Below are 21543 nucleotides of genomic sequence, written 5' to 3' on the forward strand. Positions count from 1 at the left end.
CCTGGGTGGCACAGCGGTTTGGCGCCTGCCTTTGGCCCAGGGCGCGATCCTGGAGACCCAGGATCGAATCCCACACCGGGCTCCCGGTGCATGGAGCCTGCTTCTCCCTCTGCCTATGTCTCTGCCTCTCTCTCTCTCTCTCTCTCTCTCTCTCTGTGACTATCATAAAAAAAAAAAAAAAAAAAAAAAAAAATTTAAATTAAAAAAAAATATTGGAGAACTAAATCCAACAAGGTACCAAAAAAAAAAAAAAAAGATACATCATGACCAAATAGGAATTATTTCAGGTATGTAAGACTGGTTCAAGATTCAAAAATAAATATATATATAATCCATCACATAAACAGGCTAAAGAAAAAAAAAAATCTATGATCATATCAACAGATACAGAGAAAACATTTGAAAAAATCCAACACCTAATCAAAAATTCGGGAAACTGGAAACAGAGGGGAAGTTTCTCAACTTGACAAAGAACATATACAAAAAAATCCAAACAAACAAAAGAACATATACAAAAATCTTCCAGCTAACATCATACTTAACGAGGAGAAATTAGATGCTTTCCCACTAAGATTAGGAATAGGCAAGATATCCACTCTCACCCCACTTACTCAACATATTAGAAGCCTTGGCAGAAGGGCGCCTTGGTGGCTCAGTTGGTTAAGTGTCTGCCTTTGGCTCAGGTCATGGTCTTCCCACATGAGGCTCCCTGTTCAGCAGGGAGCTGGCTTCTCCCTTTTCCTCTGTTCCTCCCCTCTGCTCCTGGTCTCTTGCACTCTCTCATAAATAAATAAATAAATAAATAAATAAAATCTTAAAAAAAAAAAAGCCGTCTTAGCAGATGCAGTAATACAAGGAAAAAAGTGTACAGACTGGCAAGGATAAAATAAAACTGCCTTGGGGATCCCTGGGTGGCGCAGCGGTTTGGCGCCTGCCTTTGGCCCAGGGCGCGATCCTGGAGACCCGGGATCGAATCCCACATCGGGCTCCCGGTGCATGGAGCCTGCTTCTCCCTCTGCCTGTGTCTCTGCCTCTCTCTCTCTCTCTCTGTGACTATCATAAATAAATAAAAATTATTTTTAAAAAAATAAATAAATAAAAATAAAAATAAAAATAAAAAATAAATAAAACTGCCTTAAAAAATAATAATAATAAAAATATATAAATAAAAATGCCTTTGATTGCTGATGACATGATTATCTACATAGAAAATCCCAAACAACAAAAAAAATTCCTGGAATTAATAAACACAAAGTTGCAGGATACAAAGTTAATAAACAAAAGTCAACTGCTCTGTTACATGCCAACAATAAACAACAGGAATTTGAAATTTAAAATGCAATGCCATTTATATTAGCATCAAAAAAGGGAGAAATACTTAGGTGTAAGTCTAACAATGTATGTATAAGGCCTTTATGAAGAAAATCACAAAACTCTAATGAAAGAAATCAAAGATCTAAAGATATGGAAGGTGGTCCCAGGTTCATGGATTGGAAGATTCAATGTTGTCACAATGTCACTGTCATTTTTTCCCAACTATATCTACAGATTCAGTGAAATCCCAATCAAAATTCCACCAAGATGTTGTGTATTATCAACAAACTGATCCTAAAATTTATATGGGAAGCTGTAAAAAAGACCCAGAATAACCAACACAACACAGAAGGAGAAGAACAAAGTTGAAGGACTGACACTACCTGACTTCAAGACTTATTATAAAACTAAAGTAATCAAAAACATACAAGCAAACAAAAAATCCCACTAAAGTAATCAAGACAGTGTGGTACTGGCAAAAGAATGGACTAATAGATCATAGACCAGAAGAGAGAGCCCAGAATGAGACCTACACAAAATATAATCTACTGATCTTTATTTGGGGGGGGTGGGGCATGCACTCAGCGCAAGCACACACATGCGTACACATGAGTAGGGGGAAGGGCAGAGAGAGAAGTAGGTTCCGTGCTGAGCAGGGAGCCTGATGCAGGGATGATGACCTGAGCTATAGGCAGCTGCCCAACAAGTGAGCAGCCCTGGCTCCTACAGTCTACTGATCTTTAACAAAGGAGCAAAGGCAATTCAATGGAGAAAGGCAGTCTTTTTAAAAAAGCATGGTGCCAGAAGAACTGGATATTCACATGCAAAATAAAAAATGAATCTAGACACTGATATTCCACCTTTCATATTCCACCAGGTCATTTTTAATGAACTCAAAATGGATCACAGACCTAAATGCAAAACACAAAACTATAAAATTTCTAGAAGATGACTTAAGAGAAAGTCTAGGTGTCCTTGTTTGGCAAGAACTCCTCAGACACAATACCAAAAGCACAACCCATTAAAGAACTGCTAAAGCGGATTTAACGAAAAGTAAAAACTTCTACTTTGCAAAAGACACTGTCAAGAGAATGAAAAGCCAAGCCACAGCCTGGAAGAAAATTTTTACAAAACACATATCTGATTAAAGAACTGCTATCCAAATGTAAAAAGAACTCTTAAAACTTAACAGTAAGAAAATAACCCAATTAAAAACCAAGCAAAACACCTAACCAAAGAATATAAAGAGACAAATATGCATATGAAAACATACTCGACATCATCTGTCATTAGGGAACCTCTAATTAAAACAAGATACTAGGGATCCCTGGGTGGCGCAGCGGTTTGGCGCCTGCCTTTGGCCCAGGGCGCGATCCTGGAGACCCGGGATCGAATCCCACATCAGGCTCCCGGTGCATGGAGCCTGCTTCTCCCTCCGCCTGTGTCTCTGCCTCTCTCTCTCTGTGACTATCATAAATAAATAAAAATTTAAAAATAAAAAATAAAAAATAAAACAAGATACTACTACACACCTATCAGACCAGCCAAAACCAGAACACTGACAATACCAAATGCTGGCAAGTATGTGGGACGGCAGGAACTCATTCAGTGCTGGCGCGAATGTAAAATAGTACAGTCGCTTTGCAATACAGTTTGGCAGTTTCTTAAAAAACGAAACATACTCTTTCCATATGACCCAGCAATCTTCTTTCCTGGTGTTTACCCAAACGAGCTGAAAACTTACGTCTACACAAAAACCTGCATGCAGATGTTTTATTCATAAATGCCAAAACTTGGAACAACCAAGCTGTCTTTCAATAGGTAATTGGGTAAATAGTGTTACATCCATACAATGAAGTATTATTCAGCAATAGAAATACCAAAGTAAAAACAAAAGAGCTATAGAGCTGGGAAAAGATACAGAGGAAGCCTAAATTAGGATCAGGGAAAGTAGTACATACTGCATGATTCCAACTACATGACATTCTGGAAAATCTAAAACTAGGAAGACAGTAAAAAGATCAGAGATTGCCAGGGGCTCAGGGAGAAGGAAGGATGGATAGGGAAAGCACATATTTTTAGGGCACTGAAATTATTCTGTACTAATGCTACAATGATGAATAAGCATCATTTGCCAAAACCTACAAGATATTCAAAGATTGAATCCTAATGTAATCCTGGACTTTAATTGTAATGCATTGATACATGGCTTATCAATCATAACAAATGTAAGATGTTAATTATAGGAGAAATGGGACAGGAGTAGGGGAGTGAGGGAGTATACAAAGATTCTGTATTTTTGCTCAATTATTCTGTAAATACAAAACCAGAATCAAAAAAATTCTAACGCACACACAACTTGTGGTGGAGGAAAAACAGAACAGCTACCTCAGAAGAGCAAAGTCCTTGACTCTCTCTGTGTTGCCCGGCTTCCCAGATGACCTTACCTACTGACTATCCCAGAAGAGGCCCCCACAAACTCCTAAGGAAGCTGAAGCCAAACTATGGCCTAGAGGTCGGAGCACTCTTTTACCAATGCCCAACAGCCCTTTCTTTACACAGCTGCCACCATGCTTGCTATGTGGTTCTTACAGTAAATAGTGGCTTTTAAAATAAATATTTGAATGGGGGTAAAGAAAAAAAAATCACTAGATTTACTACTGGTAGGAATCCTTTTACTATAATGATGTAGAGGTTACCATTAGCCTGAGGGCAGGGGTGCTTCTCACAAAGGTTTAAGAATAATATTAGAACAATGGGATCCCTGGGTGGCGCAGAGGTTTGGCGCCTGCCTTTGGCCCAGGGCACGATCCTGGAGACCAGGGATCAAGTCCCGTGGCTCCCGGTGCATGGAGCCTGTTTCTCCCTCTGCCTGGTCTCTCTCTCTCTCTCTCTCTCTCTATCATAAATAAATAAAAATTTAAAAAAAAAAGAATATTAGAACAAGAGGAAGAAATATAATCAAAGTTAATTCCAAGGACAAATAAGTGTGTTACTCCTGGTTGCTGCATTAAGGCTGTGAGAACTCGGGTCTCCTAAGCAGAGACTCACAGGTCACTAGATCCACCATGGTTTTGTTCAGCTAACACAAGCAGAAAGCAAAGGTCAGGTATGGCTGTGGATGAACGGCTTCCTTGGCAGTTCCCAGCCACCCACTGAAGGCCAAGCATAGCTCACTATGCTCGGAGAATTAACTGCCTTTTCCAGACATCCTGCACTAGTCAGCCCAAAGACCACTTCAGCTTTTTGCATGCAACCCACCTTGCTTCTTTCTGCTCATTCACAAAGTCAGAATTTATATCCGCCTTCTCCTCTTAGCCCATGTTCCCATGAGAACTGTGCCCTTAAGGGACGTCTGGGTGGCTCAGTGATTGAGCATCTGCCGTCGGCTCAAAGAGTGACCCTGGGGTCCTGGGATTGAGTCCCACATCAGGCTCCCCTAGAGGAGCCTGCTTCTCCCTCTGCCTATGCCTCTGCCTCTCTGTGTGTGTCTCTCATGAATAAATAAATAATCTTAAGAAAAAAAAAAAACTATGCCCTTAGGATAACCGAAGAGCTGAGGAGAAAATGTTTCTCCTTTCAGGAGTATTGCAGCTGACAACTGATAGAGGTTCAAGAGAATAACAATATCACAAGTTTACAACCTTAATAATGAACTAATAAATACAGGCAATGGTCCTTAATGGCTACTAATATCACAAAAGAAAGATACTTAGACATTGTGTGTCTATTGGGAAAATTACAGATCATCATCTATGAAGTAGTCTACGTTTTAAGATTTTATTTTATTTGGGACACCTGGGTGGCTCAGCAGTTAAGCGTCTGTCTTCGGCTCAGGGCACGATCCCGGAGATCGAGTCCCACACTGGGCTCCCCTCAAGGAGCCTGCTTCTCCCACTGCCTGTGTCTCTGCCTTTCTCTATGTGTGCCTCTCATGAATAAATAAATAAAATCTTAAAAAAAAAAAAAAAGAATTGTATTTATTTGAGAAACAGAGAGAGAGAGACAGCACAGATGGAGAGGGAGGAGGGAGGATGCGAGGCTCAATCCCAGGGCCCTGGGGTCATGACCTGGGCTAAGGTAGATGCTTAACCACCTGAACCATCCAGGTGCCCCTCTATGAAGTATTCTTGAAAACAAAACAAAACATAAACAAACCTCTAATTACAACTTTATAGAAAATACAGGGGGACAAAGGAACATTAAATTGACACCAAGGGAATGTAACCAGCAAAACTCAGCAGAAAAGTCAACAGGAAAAACAACTCGATTTCTTCAATGAATACATTAATGAGGGGAAAACAGATGGCTGACAAAGCTGTAGATTAAAAGATTTAAAAGGCATTTCAACCAATAGCAAGGCAAACCTCATATGGATTCTGATTTTAACAAACCATTAAAAAGATAATTATGGCACAACTGGGGAAATACGAACACTGGATTTTTTATGCAACTCAGGTATTAATGTTAATTTGTTTAGGTGTACTTATGGCATTGCAATTATGACTTTTTTTAAAGGCCTTATCTAGAGACGCAAAAAATGATGTGACATCCGTAATTTATTTCAAAGTAATGGGGGTGGGAATGAATATAAGGTGGGCTGGTGAAGTAAGTTTGGCCAAGGTTTATCACTGTCAAATGCATGATGAATACATGGAGGTTCATTATTTTATACTCTGCACTTCCACATTGTTTGTAGTTTTCCTCAATAAATAGGTTTTATAAAATTAACTTGAATAATTTCAGACTCCTTTAGTTGAGGTCAACCATCATGGTAAACTAGATCCTGTTCACTACCCACCTCAATTATGCTAAATACTACATATCCAACTTGTCCCTTTAGAGCTTATCATTTGAAACCAATACGAGCAGTTTTTCTTTTCCAACCCTCCACAACCTAACCAATCTTTCAAAACCATAGCAAAAATCTCCACTCAAGGCTTGTCCACCTTATGCACTGTCTATCCAACCAGAGCATCACTTTCCAGGAGGCAAGGAACATGTTCTACTGTCATTATGTCCCACAAAAGTCTTGCACAACAGTTTGCATAAAGTAGTTGATCATCCAACCAAAAAATGTGTGGATCAGTTCTGGCCTATACAGGAATGAGTGGCAAAACCAGCAAGTAATACAATACCAAAAGCAGAGGACACATTTACAAATTCTATAGACCACAAAGAATGAACACATTGTGACAGATCCATACAATGGAATACTACTGACATTAAAAAGTAACACCAAGGGCTCAGCGGTCTAGCACCACCTTCAGCCCAGGGCGTGATCCTGGAGACCCGGGATCAAGTCCCATGTCGGGCTCCCTGCATGAAAATGAAGCCTGCTTCTCCCTCTGCCTGTGTCACTGCCACCCCCCCCCCCCATCTCTCTCTCTCTCTGTCTTTATTCATGAATAAATAAAAATCTTAAAAAAAAAAAAAAGTAACACCAATGTACCCAACAGTATGGATGTCCCAAAACATCATAGTAAAAGAAGTCAGGTACAAAAGACTACAAAGTATATATTTCATTTATATGAAACCCTAGAAAAGGCAAGTGGTTGCCTAAGGCCAGAGACAAGGTAAGGGGACTGACTGCAAGAGCACAAGGTTATTTTCTGAGTGACAGAAATGTTCTGTATCTCGGGGATCCCTGGGTGGCGCAGCGGTTTGGCGCCTGCCTTTGGCCCAGAGCGCGATCCTGGAGACCCGGGATGGAGTCCCACATCAGGCTCCCGGTGCGTGGAGCCTGCTTCTCCCTCTGCCTATGTCTCTGCCTCTCTCTCTCTCTGTGACTATCATAAATAAATAAAAATTAAAAAAAAAAAAAAGAAATGTTCTGTATCTCAACTGTTACAGTTACACAACTATATATATTTGCCCAAAGTCACCAAACTATACAATTAAAATGGATGAATACTATAATGATAAATTATGCCCTAATAAAGCCATTTAAAAGTCATAAAATTAGAATTAAAAGTTGTAAATATTTGTAATAGACGAATAGCTCCTACAAACATCAGAAGAAAGTTAGCAATGTTCTTTCCACCATCTTTCCACGCTGCCATAATGGTATGCTTTGAATGTCCTGGCAGATGCTTTCAGAAGCATTAACAATGCTGAAAAGAGGCGAACAGCAGGTTAGGCCATGATCCAAAGTCAGTGGCTGGTTTCTTACTGGGATGAAGCATGGTTACATTGACAAATTTGAAATCACTGATGATCACAGAGCTGGGAAAATTGTTATGAATCTCACAGGCAGGTTAATCAAGTGTAGAGTGATCAGTCCTAAAATTTGACGTACAACTCAAAGATCTAGAAAAATGGCAGAAGCATCTGCTCCCATCCCACCAGTTTGGTTTGGTTTCATTGTATTGACAACCTCAGCTAGCATCATGGACCATGAAGAAGCAAAACAAAAACATACAGGAGGGAAAATCCCGGGATTCTTTTTCTAGGGATGTAATACACACACAAATAAAATGCCTCAATAAACCAGAGAAAGAAAGAAAGACAGGCAGGCAAAGAAAAAGAGAAAAAAGCTAGAAGGGAAATAAGCAATTCAAAAAAGAAAATAGCCAATTAAAAAATTTAAAAAAAAAATAGCCAATTAGTATGAAAATATGTGCAAATTAAAATAGGAAAATACTATTTTTCACCTATAAAATTGGCAAACTGTTTTCTTTTGTATTGGTTTTGGATATAATATTTAGCATTGGAGAGGGTTTAGAGTAAACTGGGATTCTTGCACACTGCTGATATAAGGGTAAACCAGCCGAATCTTTCCACAGATAAGAGTGGTAAAAGCCTTACAAGATACAAAAACCTCCTGTCTAAAACTTTATGTGCCAATACAATTCTTGGAGAGAGAACAGTTTTTTAAAAATGGGAATGAATAAATAAAATCTTTAATAATAATAAAAAAAAAAGTTTTAAAAAAATAAGGGCAGCCCGGTGGTTTGGCGCTGCCTGCAGCCCAGGGCGTGATCCTGGAGATCCTGGATCGAGTCCCACGTCAGGCTCTCTGTATGATGCCTGCTTCTCCCTCTGTCTGTGTCTCTGCCTCTCACTCTCTATCTCTCTGTAGAGATAGAGAGAATAAATAAAATCTTTAATTAAAAAAAAAATTTTTTTTTTTTAAATGGTGCTAAGACAGCTGGATATCCACAGGCAAAGGAATGAAGTTGATCTCTACCTCGTATCATATACAAAAATGAAGTCAAAATGGATCTAGGACCTGGGGCACCTGGGTGGCTCAGTCTGTTAAGCATCCAACTCTTGATCCTGGCTCAGGTCTTATCTCAGGGACTTGAGCTCAAGCTCTGTGATTAAAAAAAAAAAAAAAAAAATTGGATCTAAGACCTAAATGAAGGAGCACCAGGCTGGCTCAGTCAGTCGAGCACATGACTCTCTGTCTCAGGGTCATGAATTTGAGCCCATGTTAGGCAGAGATTACTTACAAAGATAATAATAAAATAACTAAATGTAAAAGCTAAAACTGTAAGACTCTTAGAAAGAACATGGGTTCATTTTCATGATCTTGAATTAGGCAGTGGTTTCTTGGACATAACACTTAAAGCACAAGCAACAGAAAATAATACATAAATCAGAATTTATGAAATAGGAAAAAAACCCTTTGTACTTCAAAGAACACTATCAAGAAAGTAAAAAGACGATCCATAGAAAAGAAGAAATATTTGTAAATCATTTATCTAATAAGAGTCTAGTATTAGAATATACAAAGAACTTACAACTCAACAAAAAGTCAACCCAAGGGGCACCTGGGTAGCTCACTCGGTTGAGCATCTTACCTTCAGCTCAGGTCATGATCCCAGGGTCCTGGGGCCCGAGCCCCACAATGGGCGCTCTGCTCAGTGGGGAGCCTGCTTCTCCCTCTCCCTGCCACTCTGCCTACTTGTGTACTCCCTTCTCTGTGTCAAATCAATCAATCAAAAATCTTTAAAAAAAAAAAAAAAGTCAACCCAATGAAAAATAATGGCCTATGTGCACATGCAAAGATGTTCACCATTAGTTTTGGGAAAATGTAAATCAAAACTACGATGAGATACTACTTTGCACCCAATAGGATGGCTATAATCAAAAAGATAATGAAAAAAGTTGACAATATGGAGAAACTGGAAACCTCATACATTATTGGTGGGTATGGAAAATATTACAGCTGCTTTATGTAATTTAGCAATTCCACTCCCACAATATATATTCCACTTAGAGGTGTTTATCCAAGAGAAATAGAAACATTGGTCCACATACAAACTTGAACATGAAGTTCAGAGCAGCATTATCTATAACAGCCAAAAAGCAGAAACAACCCAACTGTCCATCAACTGATAAATGGTAAACAAAAAGCCACATATTATGATTTCATACATATTTTTAAAAATTTATTTATTCATGAGAGGCAGAGAGAGAGAGAGAGAGAGAGAGGCAGAGACACAGGCAAAGGGAGAAGCAGGCTCCACACAGGGAACCTGATGTGGGACTTGATCCTGGGTCTCCAGGATCACACCCCGGGCCGAAGGCGGCACTAAACCGCTGAGCCACCGGGGCTGCCCTGATTTCATACATTCTTATGAAATGTTTAGAATTGTAAATCCATAGACAGAGAAGGGCTGCATGAGTTTGCCAGGTGCTGAGAGTGAAAGAGCGGGGAGTGATAATGTGTACAGGGTTTCTTTCTAGGGTGATGAAAATGTTCCAGAATTAGATAGTGGTGATAGTTACACACTCCTGTAACATTCTAAAACCCCTAAACTGTATACTATAAAAGGGAGAATGTGATGGCATATGAATTACATCTCAGTAAAAGAAAGAATCCAAAGGTTCATCTAAAAACACGTTTTTTATAAATAACAAAAAACTAAAAACAAAGTAAGATGTCAGTAGTTATACCCTGGAAGTAGTTTAACGGAGGCTATTTTTTTTTTTTAATTTCTTTGATTTAGCTGTATGTTCTAGTTTCTTGAAAATCAGTATTAATTAGTAGTATTTCAACTGTATATTGTTTTTAAAAACAAGTATTTTGAAGGACAGTGTGGTAGGGACGCCTGGGTGGCTCAGTGGTTAAGCGTCTGCCTTTGGCTCAGGGTGTGATCCTGGAGTCTGGGATCAAGTCCCATATCGGGCTCCCTGCATGGAGCCTACTTCTTCCTCTGCCTGTGTCTCTGCCTCTCTCTCTGTATGTGTGTCTCTCATGAATAAGTAAAATCTTAAAAAAAAAAAAAAAAAAAAAAAAAAAGGACAATGGTATTAACACCTCATACCAAGAAGGAAAGAAAGGTAGAATAACTAACTTTGAGGGAAAAGACATCAAAATTCCAAACCTCATCAGACACCTAATACTTCATTAAACCCAAATTATCAGAAGTTAACTTTTGAACCTCCTCAACCATGATGCTAATGGATTCTTCCTCCTGCTGTGGCAGAAATTTATAAACACTTGATGGTACTGAAAGTTACATTATTTTGACTAAATCAAAACAGTAAGGGAAACACATGAAGTCCCAGTTCTCAGTCCAGAAACTAGTTCTGCTGAAACACGGTTTACTCCAGGACAAGTGTGAAGATGAAGCACAGTCTGAAGGCATTGTTCAGATATAAAAATACTATAAAAAAAGAGGCACCTGGGTGGCACAGTTAGGCATCTTGACTCTTGGTTTCAGCTCAGGTCATTATCTCAGGGTCGTGAGATCCAGCCCTGCACCAGGCTCCATGTTTGACAGGGAGACTGCTTGAGATTCTCTCTCCCTCTCCTGTCTTTCTCCTCCCCCATGCACAAATCTACATGGACTGTCTCTCTCTCTCTCTCTAATAAAATCTTAAAAAAAAAAAAAAAAAAACACTCTAAAGAACACTTCACCATCACCAACAAAAACCACCAACGAGTGTTTACTTCCCAGAAGAGAGCCAAGCAGAGAGAAAATAATACTCATACGAAAGGAAAGGACACTAAATTCTGAAATCTTTTCTGCAGTTGTCTTTTTACATGTTTTTAAAAAGTGAAAATAAAGCTCTACTTCATACTAGTTTAAAAAGCAATATGTAAAGGAAACACTGCAAAGTACTTCAAAGATAAATAGTTAAAATGTGTTTTACTTAGGAATTTTTAATTAAGGACATTCTCAATACTGTCAAGAAGTTTCGGGAAAAAAAAAAAGAGTTGGAGCGCGCCTGGGTGGCTCAATTTGCTTTAGCCTCAGACTCTTGGGTTTTGGCTCAGGTTGTAATCTCAGGGTTGTGAGATTGAACCCCACATCTAGCTCTGCGAGTTCAGCATCAAGTCTGCTTTAGATTCTTTCTCCCTCCTCCTCTGCCCCTCCCCCATTCCCATGCACATTCTCTTTCTAAATAAATATTTCAAAAATAAAATTAAAGTTAAAATTAGGTGAGGCTATTTATGAGGTTAATTTGATAAAAGCACAATGAGGGGATCCCTGGGTGGCTCAGCAGTTTAGCACCTACCTTCGGCCCAGGGCATGATCCAGGATCAAGTCCTACATCAAGCTCCCTGCATGGAGCCTGCTTCTCTCTCTGCCTGTGTCTCTACCTCTCTCTGTCTCTCTGTGTCTCTCTCTCATGAATAAGTAAAATCTTTAAAAAAAAAAAAAAGAAAGAAAGAAAGAAAGAGCACAATGAACCACAGTACCTTTATTAAAACTAAAATTTTAAAAAGTGATAATGCTAAATGCTGGTGAGCATGCAGAGAAACAGGCTTACACACATCACGATATGAATATAATATGGTACAATCACTCTAAAAGAGAGTTTAGCAGGGCCGCCTGGGTGGCTCAGTGGTTAGGCGTCTGCCTTTGGCTCAGGGTGTGATCCTGGAGTCTGGGATCGAGTCCCACATCAGGCTCTTGTACAGGGAGCCTGCTTTTCCTTCTGCCTCTGTCTCTATGTCTCTCATAAATAAATAAATAAAATATTTTTAAAAATAAATAAGAGTTTAGCAGTTCCTTTCAAAACTAAATACATAGTCGGGGTATCTTTGGCTCAGTCAGTTGAGCCTTTGGTTCTTGGTTTCAGCTCAGGTCATGATCTTGGGGTTGTGGGATCAAGCCCTACATCAGGCACTATGTTTGGCAGGCAGCCTGTTTGGGATTCTCTCTCCCTGTCCCTCCCCCTCGCCCGCCACATACACTCTGTGTCTCTCTAAAATAAATAAATAAAAATAAATATGTATTTACCATATGATCCAGCACCTTTATTTATTTATTTTTAAAGATTTTATTTATTCATGAGAGACATAGAGGGGCAGAGACATAGACAGAGGGAGAAGTAGGAGCATGCAAGGAGCCCCATGCGAGACTCAATCCCCGAACCCCAGGATCATGCCCTGAGCCGAAGGCAGATGCTCAACCACTGAGCCACCCAGGTGTCCCTATTTTTTTTTTTTTAAGATTTTATTTGACAGAAAGAGCACAAGCAGGGAAAATGGCAGAGGAAGAGGGTGAAGCAGGTTCTCAGCTATCCCAGAATCATGACCTGAGACACCCAGGTGTCTCGACCTAGCACTTTTAAGGCATTTACCCCCTAAAAATGAAACTTTATGTTCACATAAAAATTTGTATGCCTAAGTTTATAGCAACTTTATTTGTAATAGCCAAAAACTGGAAACTCTTCTGGTATGTCCTTCAATGCATGAATCATTAAACAAACTGTGGTACATCCACACATTGGAATACTACTCAACATTAAAAAGGGATGAACTATTAATACACGAAACAATCTGGACAAATCTCAACGGAATTATGGTAAGAGGAAAAAAGCCAAAGTAACACACTGTGTGATTCCATTTATCATTCTCAAAATAACAAAAGTATAGAAATGGAGAACAAATTAGTGGTTGCTCAGGGTTAGAGATGACGGTGTGTATGAAAACAAAGGGGTAGCATAAGGGATCTCTGATTGCAGTGATATCACACAATCTACACATGATAAACGTGCACTGGACTACATACACGCACACACAAATGAGTATGCATTCATTTGTTAGACTGGTGTTATCTAGTTGTTAGACTGGTGAAATCTAAATCAGGCTATGAAGTGTAACAATGTCAATTTCCTGGTTTTGATATTAAACTATAGTTATATAAGATGTTACCATTGCATGAAACTAGGTGAAGGAAACATGGGATCTCTGTACTGTTTTTTTTTGCAACTCTGTGAATCTGTATTTCAAAAGAAAAACAAATGAGATGGGGCAATGCATGAGCAGGTTAATATAATAAATAGAAAAAATTTAACATAGCATTTGGAACATGATACAAAGGCTACCACGAGCACTTTATGATTTTACTGAGCACTTTTAATAATAAATCAACTAATTTGAAAACACAGGTTTCTGCAGACTATTCAAACTATTGGAGCAGGAAGCATGATCAGAGGTAGAATTCCTGAGTTTAGTCACTAGATACTCCATGAAATCTCTTACAGACATGGCAAGATTTTTTTCAGACTTGAAGCTATTCAAGTGAACCAGGAGCCAGTGCACAACATAAACATCTTCACATTGTCTCTCCCCCAAATCTCCCAACTTCAATCTCCATACGGTCCAAAGCCCTTAGTATACAAAAGTCTCTTACATCATCAAATAACTTGTAAGATGAAAATAAATATATTGCCTGTTTGGATGCAAATTAATGTACAGTCTAGTTCAAGGCCATCCTCCATTTCAATATTCCCTTAGGAAAAAAATTCCATGTCATGTTAAAAATGGTAAAATGGATTTGAAGCCTTTATGGTGTTCTGCGGCAGCTGAGTCCCTAGCAAATATTCTGAAGGATGGAAAGAACATTCTACTGGCAGTCTTCTGAATTCCTCAAGCAGGCTCTGAGCTGTCCAGTCAGCTCTGTAGGAAAGAGCAAAGACAGGAGTCTCAGACTAGCTGCTGGGAAGTGGACCCTAACTCTTCAAATAAGCATCCTCTTGGGCCTAGAGCCCCTCTTCGGGATTACTCCACACCTATGTGTGTGTAAGTGATTAATACATACAGTCTCTAGTGCCGTGGGTGTGATCCTGAAATAGTTTCCTCCACTAAATATTACTCTAACGGATTCAACAGAAGGGAGAATAGAAAGCTGAGTGAAATTATACAACAGCTTGCTTTTCTATCTTCCATAGAAAAAGCAGCTGAAATTTTTCTCAGCTTCAGCAGGTATAAGAATATCTAACTACAACCATCTGACCAGTGCCCATATCAGCAAGGGAGCCCCTGAATTTTCTTCCCATGGACTTTTCTGGGCTCCTAACACTAGGATGTTTTGGTAGGGGTTTCATGGAAGAAGCTGTGCTATAAGGCCATCTATCACACCAGGACCAGCACTGTTTTAACACACACACACCCTCCCCACCTTGGGTTTTTCTAGTATCCCTTTCCTATCCCTCCTTTACTGCAATATACTGAACCTTCTGTGTGAACCCAGGGTAGACTCCAAAAAGCTCTATCCACTTGCTGGTTCCTTTTGCCTTTCAACAGCTAAAAACTTAATGGGGTTTGAAAAAGACTACACACCCTGACATACCAATAATCCTCAGTGACAGTCTTCACTGGTCACAGATTTTAGACAGAAGACGAGCTATGACATGAAAGTATCTTAGGTGGGGCAGCCCCGGTGGCGCAGCGGTTTACACCACCTGCAGCCCAGGGTGTGATCCTGGAGACCCAGGATCGAGTCCCACATCAGGCTCCTTGCATGCAGCCTGCTTCTCCCTCTGCTTGTGTCTCTGCCTGTGTGTCTCTCTCTGTGTGTCTCTCGTGAATAAATAAATAAAATCTTTTAAAAAAAGAAGAAGAAAGTATCTTAGGTGAACATAGTATATGAGATTTAGGGAAATTCTCCAAAATGAATTACACTGTTAGTGTAGAATGTACCCTGGAAAAAACCTAACATCTTCTCAAAATCACCTTTCAGTACTCAAATGTAGTAGAATTCAAGGACCCAAGGGTTCTAGTTCACCAAAGAATTGCTGGGACTACATTAGCAAATGCACAGATATTAACATTTAGAGCAAGCACTTGGAATACGGCCTCTAAATTCTTTCATACTCAACGCCATGTTAATCTGCTGGATCACTTACTTTGGAGCCCAGCACCAACAGCAAGCCTATTGATCACATCGTGTAGAAATTAGCAGAAAGAAATCATAATGCCGGTGCTGAAGAACAGCGTCAGCATCTTGGACTTACCATGATCTAGAGCACAGGGCACATCAGGAAGGACATTGCCCCACTGCAGCAAAGATGACTATGCTGTGGCCCCCAAATTTCAAGTCACTGCCAGACAGCTCCACCTTAACATCACCATATTTTTTTTACTCCAAACCCACAATCCCACCCCTTATTTGCAATAATAACAGCAACGTTTCCACACTCTGGTTCAAAGCTATAGCGTGATTATTTAACCCAGGAAGGGAGTCAGGATCCTCTCCAACCTTACCCTGTAGCATCACACACACTCATTCATTCTTTACTGTTCCCATCCCCATCAGTCCAGGTTAAGAAATTATTCCTTAAACCTGAGTTTCCCAGCAGGGTCTTCCTGATTCCCACACTCAGATTCATGCTCCAAAACACTACTTTGAACAAGTCATCCAAGGCTTGAAAAAAACTATCTATAGATCTGGCAATGCAGCCAACACAAACCTATCCTGATGAGCTTGGACAAGCTCCAAGCACCTTCCACAAGAAGTTTCCAGACATAGGGGGGCTCAAGACCAAGGACTCTGAGTCTCCATAAGGTAACCGTGTTCATTACTTTTTGGACATCACTTCTTTCTCCATGGTAATCAACAATTAAATCTTTGAAAAGGGTTTATAGCTCATTTTCATGGACAACCAGAAGGAGCAGGTGGACTGCTTCCTACACTACACAGCCTTGGAGGGAAATGAATTCCAAGAAATAGAATAGTGAAAGCAACTTTAAAAAGAAAAAAAAGAAGGAACACGAGCAAACTCCCTGAGTCTGTGGGTACACAAAGGCTAGGTGGTAAGCAGATTTTTTATTTTTTTTTAAAGATTTTATTTATTTACTCATGAGAGATACAGAGAGAGAGGCAGAGACACATGCAGAGGGAGAAGCAGGCTCCATGCAGGGAGTCCAACGTGGAACTCGATCCTGGGTCTCCAGGATCACGACCTGGGCCAAAAGCAGACACTCAACCACTGAGCCACCCAGGCATCCTGGATTTTTAATTAAAAAAAAAAAAAAAATTTTTTTTTAAGTAATCTCTATGCCCAACATGAGACTCAAACTCACAACCCTGAGATCAAGAGTCACATGCTCCACCAACTCAACCAAACCAGGCCCTGCCAGTTGTATTCAATTTTGAAAGAGAATATGAAGCTTTCAGGATGAAATCCAAATATCTTACTCTACATTTAAGAAATTTCCAGGTGCCTGGGTGGCTCAATTGGTTAAGCATCTGATTCTTGATTTCAACTCAGGTCATGATCTCAGGGTCGCAAGACTGAGCCCTGGATCTGGCTCCATGCTCAGTGGAGTCTGCTTAAGAACCTCTCCCTCTGCCCCTCACACCTGCTTACGTGCACACACACATACACACACTCTCTCTCAAGTGAAAGAAAGAAAAGAAAAGAAAAGAAAAGAAAAGAAAAGAAAAGAAAAGAAAAGAAAAGAAAAGAAAAGAAAAAGAAAGAAAAGAAAAGAAAAAGAAAGAAAGAAAGAAAAGAAAAAAAAGAAAAGAAAAGAAAAGAAAAGAAAAGAAAAGAAAAGAAAAGAAAAGAAGAAAAGAAAAGAAAAAAAAGAAAAGAAAAGATAAGATTAGATTTCCACCCTAGGGCCCCCTGGGTAGCTCAGCTGGTTAGGCAACTGACTCTTGATCACAACTCAGGTCATGATCTCAAGGTCCTAGGATGGAGCCCTGCATGAAGCTTGCTTGCGCTCTCTCTCTCTCTCCCCTCTCCTCTGCCTCCCTAACCCTCTGCTCATGGACACTCTAAATAAATAAGATCTTTATTAAAAAAAAAAAAGTTTCCATCTTAACTAGTGACCTAGTGGACTAAAGGAAACATATACATAAAAGGAAAAATAAACATAAGCAGGCTATATAGCAAGAGCGAGAAGCAAGTAATTCAAAAGTTCAAAGGAGGAACGACAAAAGTGAAGGACCGGGACAAAAGAGAAGTCAGGATTTTGAACTGTATCTTGGACTGTTCAGGAAGTATGTCAACCAGTTTGGTGGAGGCAGAGAACACAGAAACCAAAGATACAAGAGAGAGTATATATACAGCAGTCTCCAGTTCCAGTCCACTGTTCATGTGCCTTCCACGCCTCTCCCCTATCTGGACTGTCAGTTCAGAGGCCAGGAACCACTACAATTTGTTGACCTATTAGCTAAACATCAGTTCCTGGAACTCAGAATGCTAGTAACAGTTTTACTAAATAGCGTAACTTTGAGGTGCACCATGAATTCAGATTTTTAAAAACCTGTACTAAAAATAGCAAAACTTCTGTAAAAGTCAAGACATAAGGATCCATAAATCAAAACATGAATTTTTAAACACCCAGACACTCTTACGAAAAGTTAGGAACTGCTTAATAACACAGGAAATTTTGCTACTGACAGCCTCTAAAGGAAAAGGCAAAAGAATAAAAAGTCTTATGAAGTGATAAACAGTTTTAAAAACAGGTTTACAATCAGTTTTTAAACAGTAATCCTGCTGGGAAATGGAAATTCCTCTCCCTAATCCCTTCTGAGGGCAATATATTTGAATCGGGAATAAGAACATCCTGACTCTATCGAAGTTCAAATATGAACCTTTTACGGTATCCCTATCATGAAATATAGCAAGTAGAGAAGAAAATAATTTCTTATCTGTCAAAAAGAAAAGCAGCCACTATTTTGGATTTATCACCTCTCTTTGCCAGACACACATGCAGAAGCTTCAGTAAAACGAAACTAGAGAACTTCAAGGTTTTAGTTGACAGTGATTACTTAACTGGAGCTTATTTCTGTGAAATGAAACTACCAGCACCTTTAAATATCAATTTGCTTGTCGCTAAACCACCGCTTTATGCTTCATCTTGGAAATGCTAACAGGATGGAACCCATGAGTCTTTTATTAAAACGTGATGACCATGGAGAGCGCCCTTGAAGCTTAGCAACAGAGGACTCAACCCTAAAAGGTTCCCCTCTGGAAAGCGAGGACAGGTTTGACATGTAACCCAGTGCCAGTCCTGAAACGCCTGACTGCATTTTCCATAAAAGGTGGGAGTTGTAATAGTAGCATATAGCAGACACCAGCCCACTAGAAGCAGATGGAACCCACCAACTCATTTTACCCAGACCTCCAAAAAGGTACACAGAACTATCTGTGCTTGCCAAAGCAGGGCAGATCTGAATGGGTGAATCTAAGAAAATGTTTCACAAAGGCTTACTAATGGTATTACATTTGCCTACTGTAGCCCCCAATGTAAAACAAGATCTGGAAAATGAAAAACAATTTGAAAGCTCATTCTCCATACTCAAGCTAAACACACACAGACATACATACATACATACACACATATACGGCCCGATTTTTTATTTTACAAAAAAAAAAAAAAAAATAGACTCAGTAACCTATTCCAGCACAGGGGGGCTCTTCTAGAAGGGAAATCTAGCTGGAAACATTCCCTGCTTATGTACATAGTTCACTAGGGGTCAACTAAGATTCCATTTTGTAACAGCTGAACTTTAACCAGAAACTCATTAATGGTGCAACATTCACTCATTAGCGTGAAGTTACCCCCTAGAACGAAAAGCACTGGCTGTATCTGCCAGAATGACAACTTTACAGTGAGAAGCTGGAGCCGAGGACCGTGAACTCCTAGAAAGTTCTATCAACCTCAGAAGAGCTCACCATCTCCACCAGCCTAAACTCAGCTGTCACCCCATTTTTCACCCACAGAAAAAAGGCATCGCTACTACAGGGGAAAAAAAATTTTAAATAAAAAAATTAAAAGACGGGCAAAAGGGTTAACAGCAGGCAAAACCTTACAGGGTTGACAGGATTCCTGTTTGGGATTGGGGGAGGGGGAGGGGGAGGAGGAGGAGCTTTCTGGATGTTTCTATTCTTGGCAAGGAACGCACCTCCAGGTCCTGTACCATCAAAAGGCACTAACACAGGAATGTTCTCAGGGAATCAATGATTTGCCTGTGCTAACAGACTTCATCTTGGGGTGTGCTGATGCGGAGGGCTGGAGGGGGAAGCCTGGGGAAGGCGTGTGTGATTGGGGGAGGGGGAGGGGAGGAAAGAGTAGATGGATGTGGTGGGGGTGGGGGGGCCGGGAAAGGTGCGGACTGTTAAGGGGGCAGAGTGTGGATGACTAAGGGAGGTGAGGGGAGGATGTGGATGGTTGAGGGAATGTCCAGAAAAGGCCTGGAAGGCTGAGGGGGAGGGGGAAAGGTGTGGATCGCTGAGGCGGAGGGGGGGAAGGTGCGGATGCTGGAGCGGCGGGGGAATGGAGGACCGGGCGTCAGCCCCGGGGAGCAACGAAGGCAGGCGGGCGGGGGGCGGCCTCGCCCAGGTCCCCCAAGCCACCGTCTGTGGGCGTGTGCCGGCTGCGCGTGTGCAAGGGCCGGGCCGGGCCGCCGGGCCGCAGGGCCACACTCACCCCACGACTCCCTGGTTGTAGTTCCTCCGCTTCCACGGGGTCCCGCTGTACACGCCCCCGCCGCCGTCCGCCCGGCCGCCCCCCGCGGCCCGCCCTCCGCCGGGCTGCAGCAGGCTGTAGTTGAGTCCGTAGGTGCTGGCCTTATTGTCGCGCTTCCGCTTATTGCTGCTGCCCGAGGCCGGGTCCGCGGGCTCCACGGCGGGGACGGGGACGGCGGCGGCGGAGTGTGGGGACGGGGACGGGGACGCGGACGGGGACGGGGACGCCGAGGGGCCCGCGGCGGCCCGGCGGGCCCAGGCCGCGGGCTGGTGGTGGTTGTTGTTGTTGTTGGTCGTCTCCAGGGGCAGGAAGTCCCGCTGCTCCGCCGACGGCGCGTGGCCGCCCAGCAGGCGCTCCCCGGAGCGGTACATGCCGGCCGGGGCCGGGGCCGGGGCCGGGGCCGCGCCGCTGGGGCTGCCGGTGCTGCTGCCGCTCCCGCCGGTGGCCGTGCTGCTGCCGCCGCCGCCGCCGCTCGCGCCGCCGCTGCTGTGACAGTGGTGGTTGAAGTAGAGGTTCCTCAGCCCCTGGGTCGTCTCCCAGATCTGCATCCACAGACTGTTGGACGGTCCGAGCTGCTCTGGCTGGAACCAGGCGATCCTCGGATCCATCAAACGGCGGCGGCCGCTGCCCCCGCCCCTCCCGGCCGCCCGCAGGGCCGCCGCCGCCGCCGCGCCTCAGGCGCACGCCCGGCCTCGGAGGCTGCTGCTGCTGCTGCCGCCGCCGCCGCTGCCGCCGCTGCTACTGCTGCTGGGGCCCGCCGCGGGCGGCGCGGTCGCGCAGGGAGCCCGGCCGGCGCCGGCGGCGTCGCTCCCGCCCTCGGGGGCTCCGCGGGCCCTCCCCCCCTCCCTCCGCCCCTCCGCCGAGCCCCTGTCACTGGGGTCCCCGTGCAAATGGCGGCGGCGGCGGCGGCTCCGGAGTCGAGGGCGAGCGGCGGCGGCGGCGCGGGCGGCGGCGGGGGCGGCGGCGGGGGCGGGGGCGGCGGCGGCGGCAGCGCTGGCGGCGGCGGCGGCGGCGGCGGCGGCGGCGGGGGCAGCAGCGGCGGCGGCGGCGGCGGCGGCGGCGGGACGCGCCTGCTCCGTAGCGTCCTCGCTCCTCCGGCCCCGGGGCGGGGCCTCCGCCGCTCGCCCCGCCCCCGCGCTCGCCCCGCCCCCGCGCTCGCCCCGCCCCCGCCGCGCCGCGCCGCCCGGCCGGCCCCGGCAGCCGCGCCGTGCGTCACAGAGGCCGCGGTGCGGGGCGGCGGGGGCCGCAACCGCCCGCCCCAACCGTCCCCGCGCCGCCCCAAGAGGCTGCATGTACCTGGGCGTCCAGGCGCCCCCGACGCGCGCGCCGGCCCCGGGCTGGGCTTCCCGGTCGCTGAAACCGGGCCGGGCCGGACGGACGGACGGACGGACGCCGGCTCCGCACCGAATGGATTGTGGGAGGCGCCGCCGCCGCACGCCCTGCCCTCCTCCACCCGGCGGCCGCGGGGACCCCTCGGTTCTCGCGACCCCTCCCGAGATCTCCGCTCCGAGCCCGCCTCGGGGCAGCTGCGGCCCGCGGCCCCGACGCTGCGTGGACGC

General features: G+C 43.5%; 1 protein-coding gene across 2 annotated transcripts in view; it reads right to left on the reverse strand.

Annotated features, from left to right (window-relative positions):
- TENT4B (terminal nucleotidyltransferase 4B) overlaps window positions 1-20721 on the reverse strand; it is a 75402-nt gene extending 54681 nt beyond the window's left edge. Inside the window, exon 1 of one of the 2 annotated variants that reach the window (XM_041766113.1) lies at window positions 19946-20721. In XM_041766113.1, the coding sequence (XP_041622047.1) occupies window positions 19946-20592 (647 nt within the window). In that variant the 5' untranslated portion in view covers window positions 20593-20721. The remainder of the gene's footprint in view (window positions 1-19945) is intronic. The other variant, XM_041766112.1, reaches the window with a different exon arrangement.
- Window positions 20722-21543: the final 822 nt, after the last annotated feature.

Source organism: Vulpes lagopus, chromosome 8 (assembly GCF_018345385.1).
Source record: "Vulpes lagopus strain Blue_001 chromosome 8, ASM1834538v1, whole genome shotgun sequence".
Classification (NCBI taxonomy): domain Eukaryota; kingdom Metazoa; phylum Chordata; class Mammalia; order Carnivora; family Canidae; genus Vulpes; species Vulpes lagopus.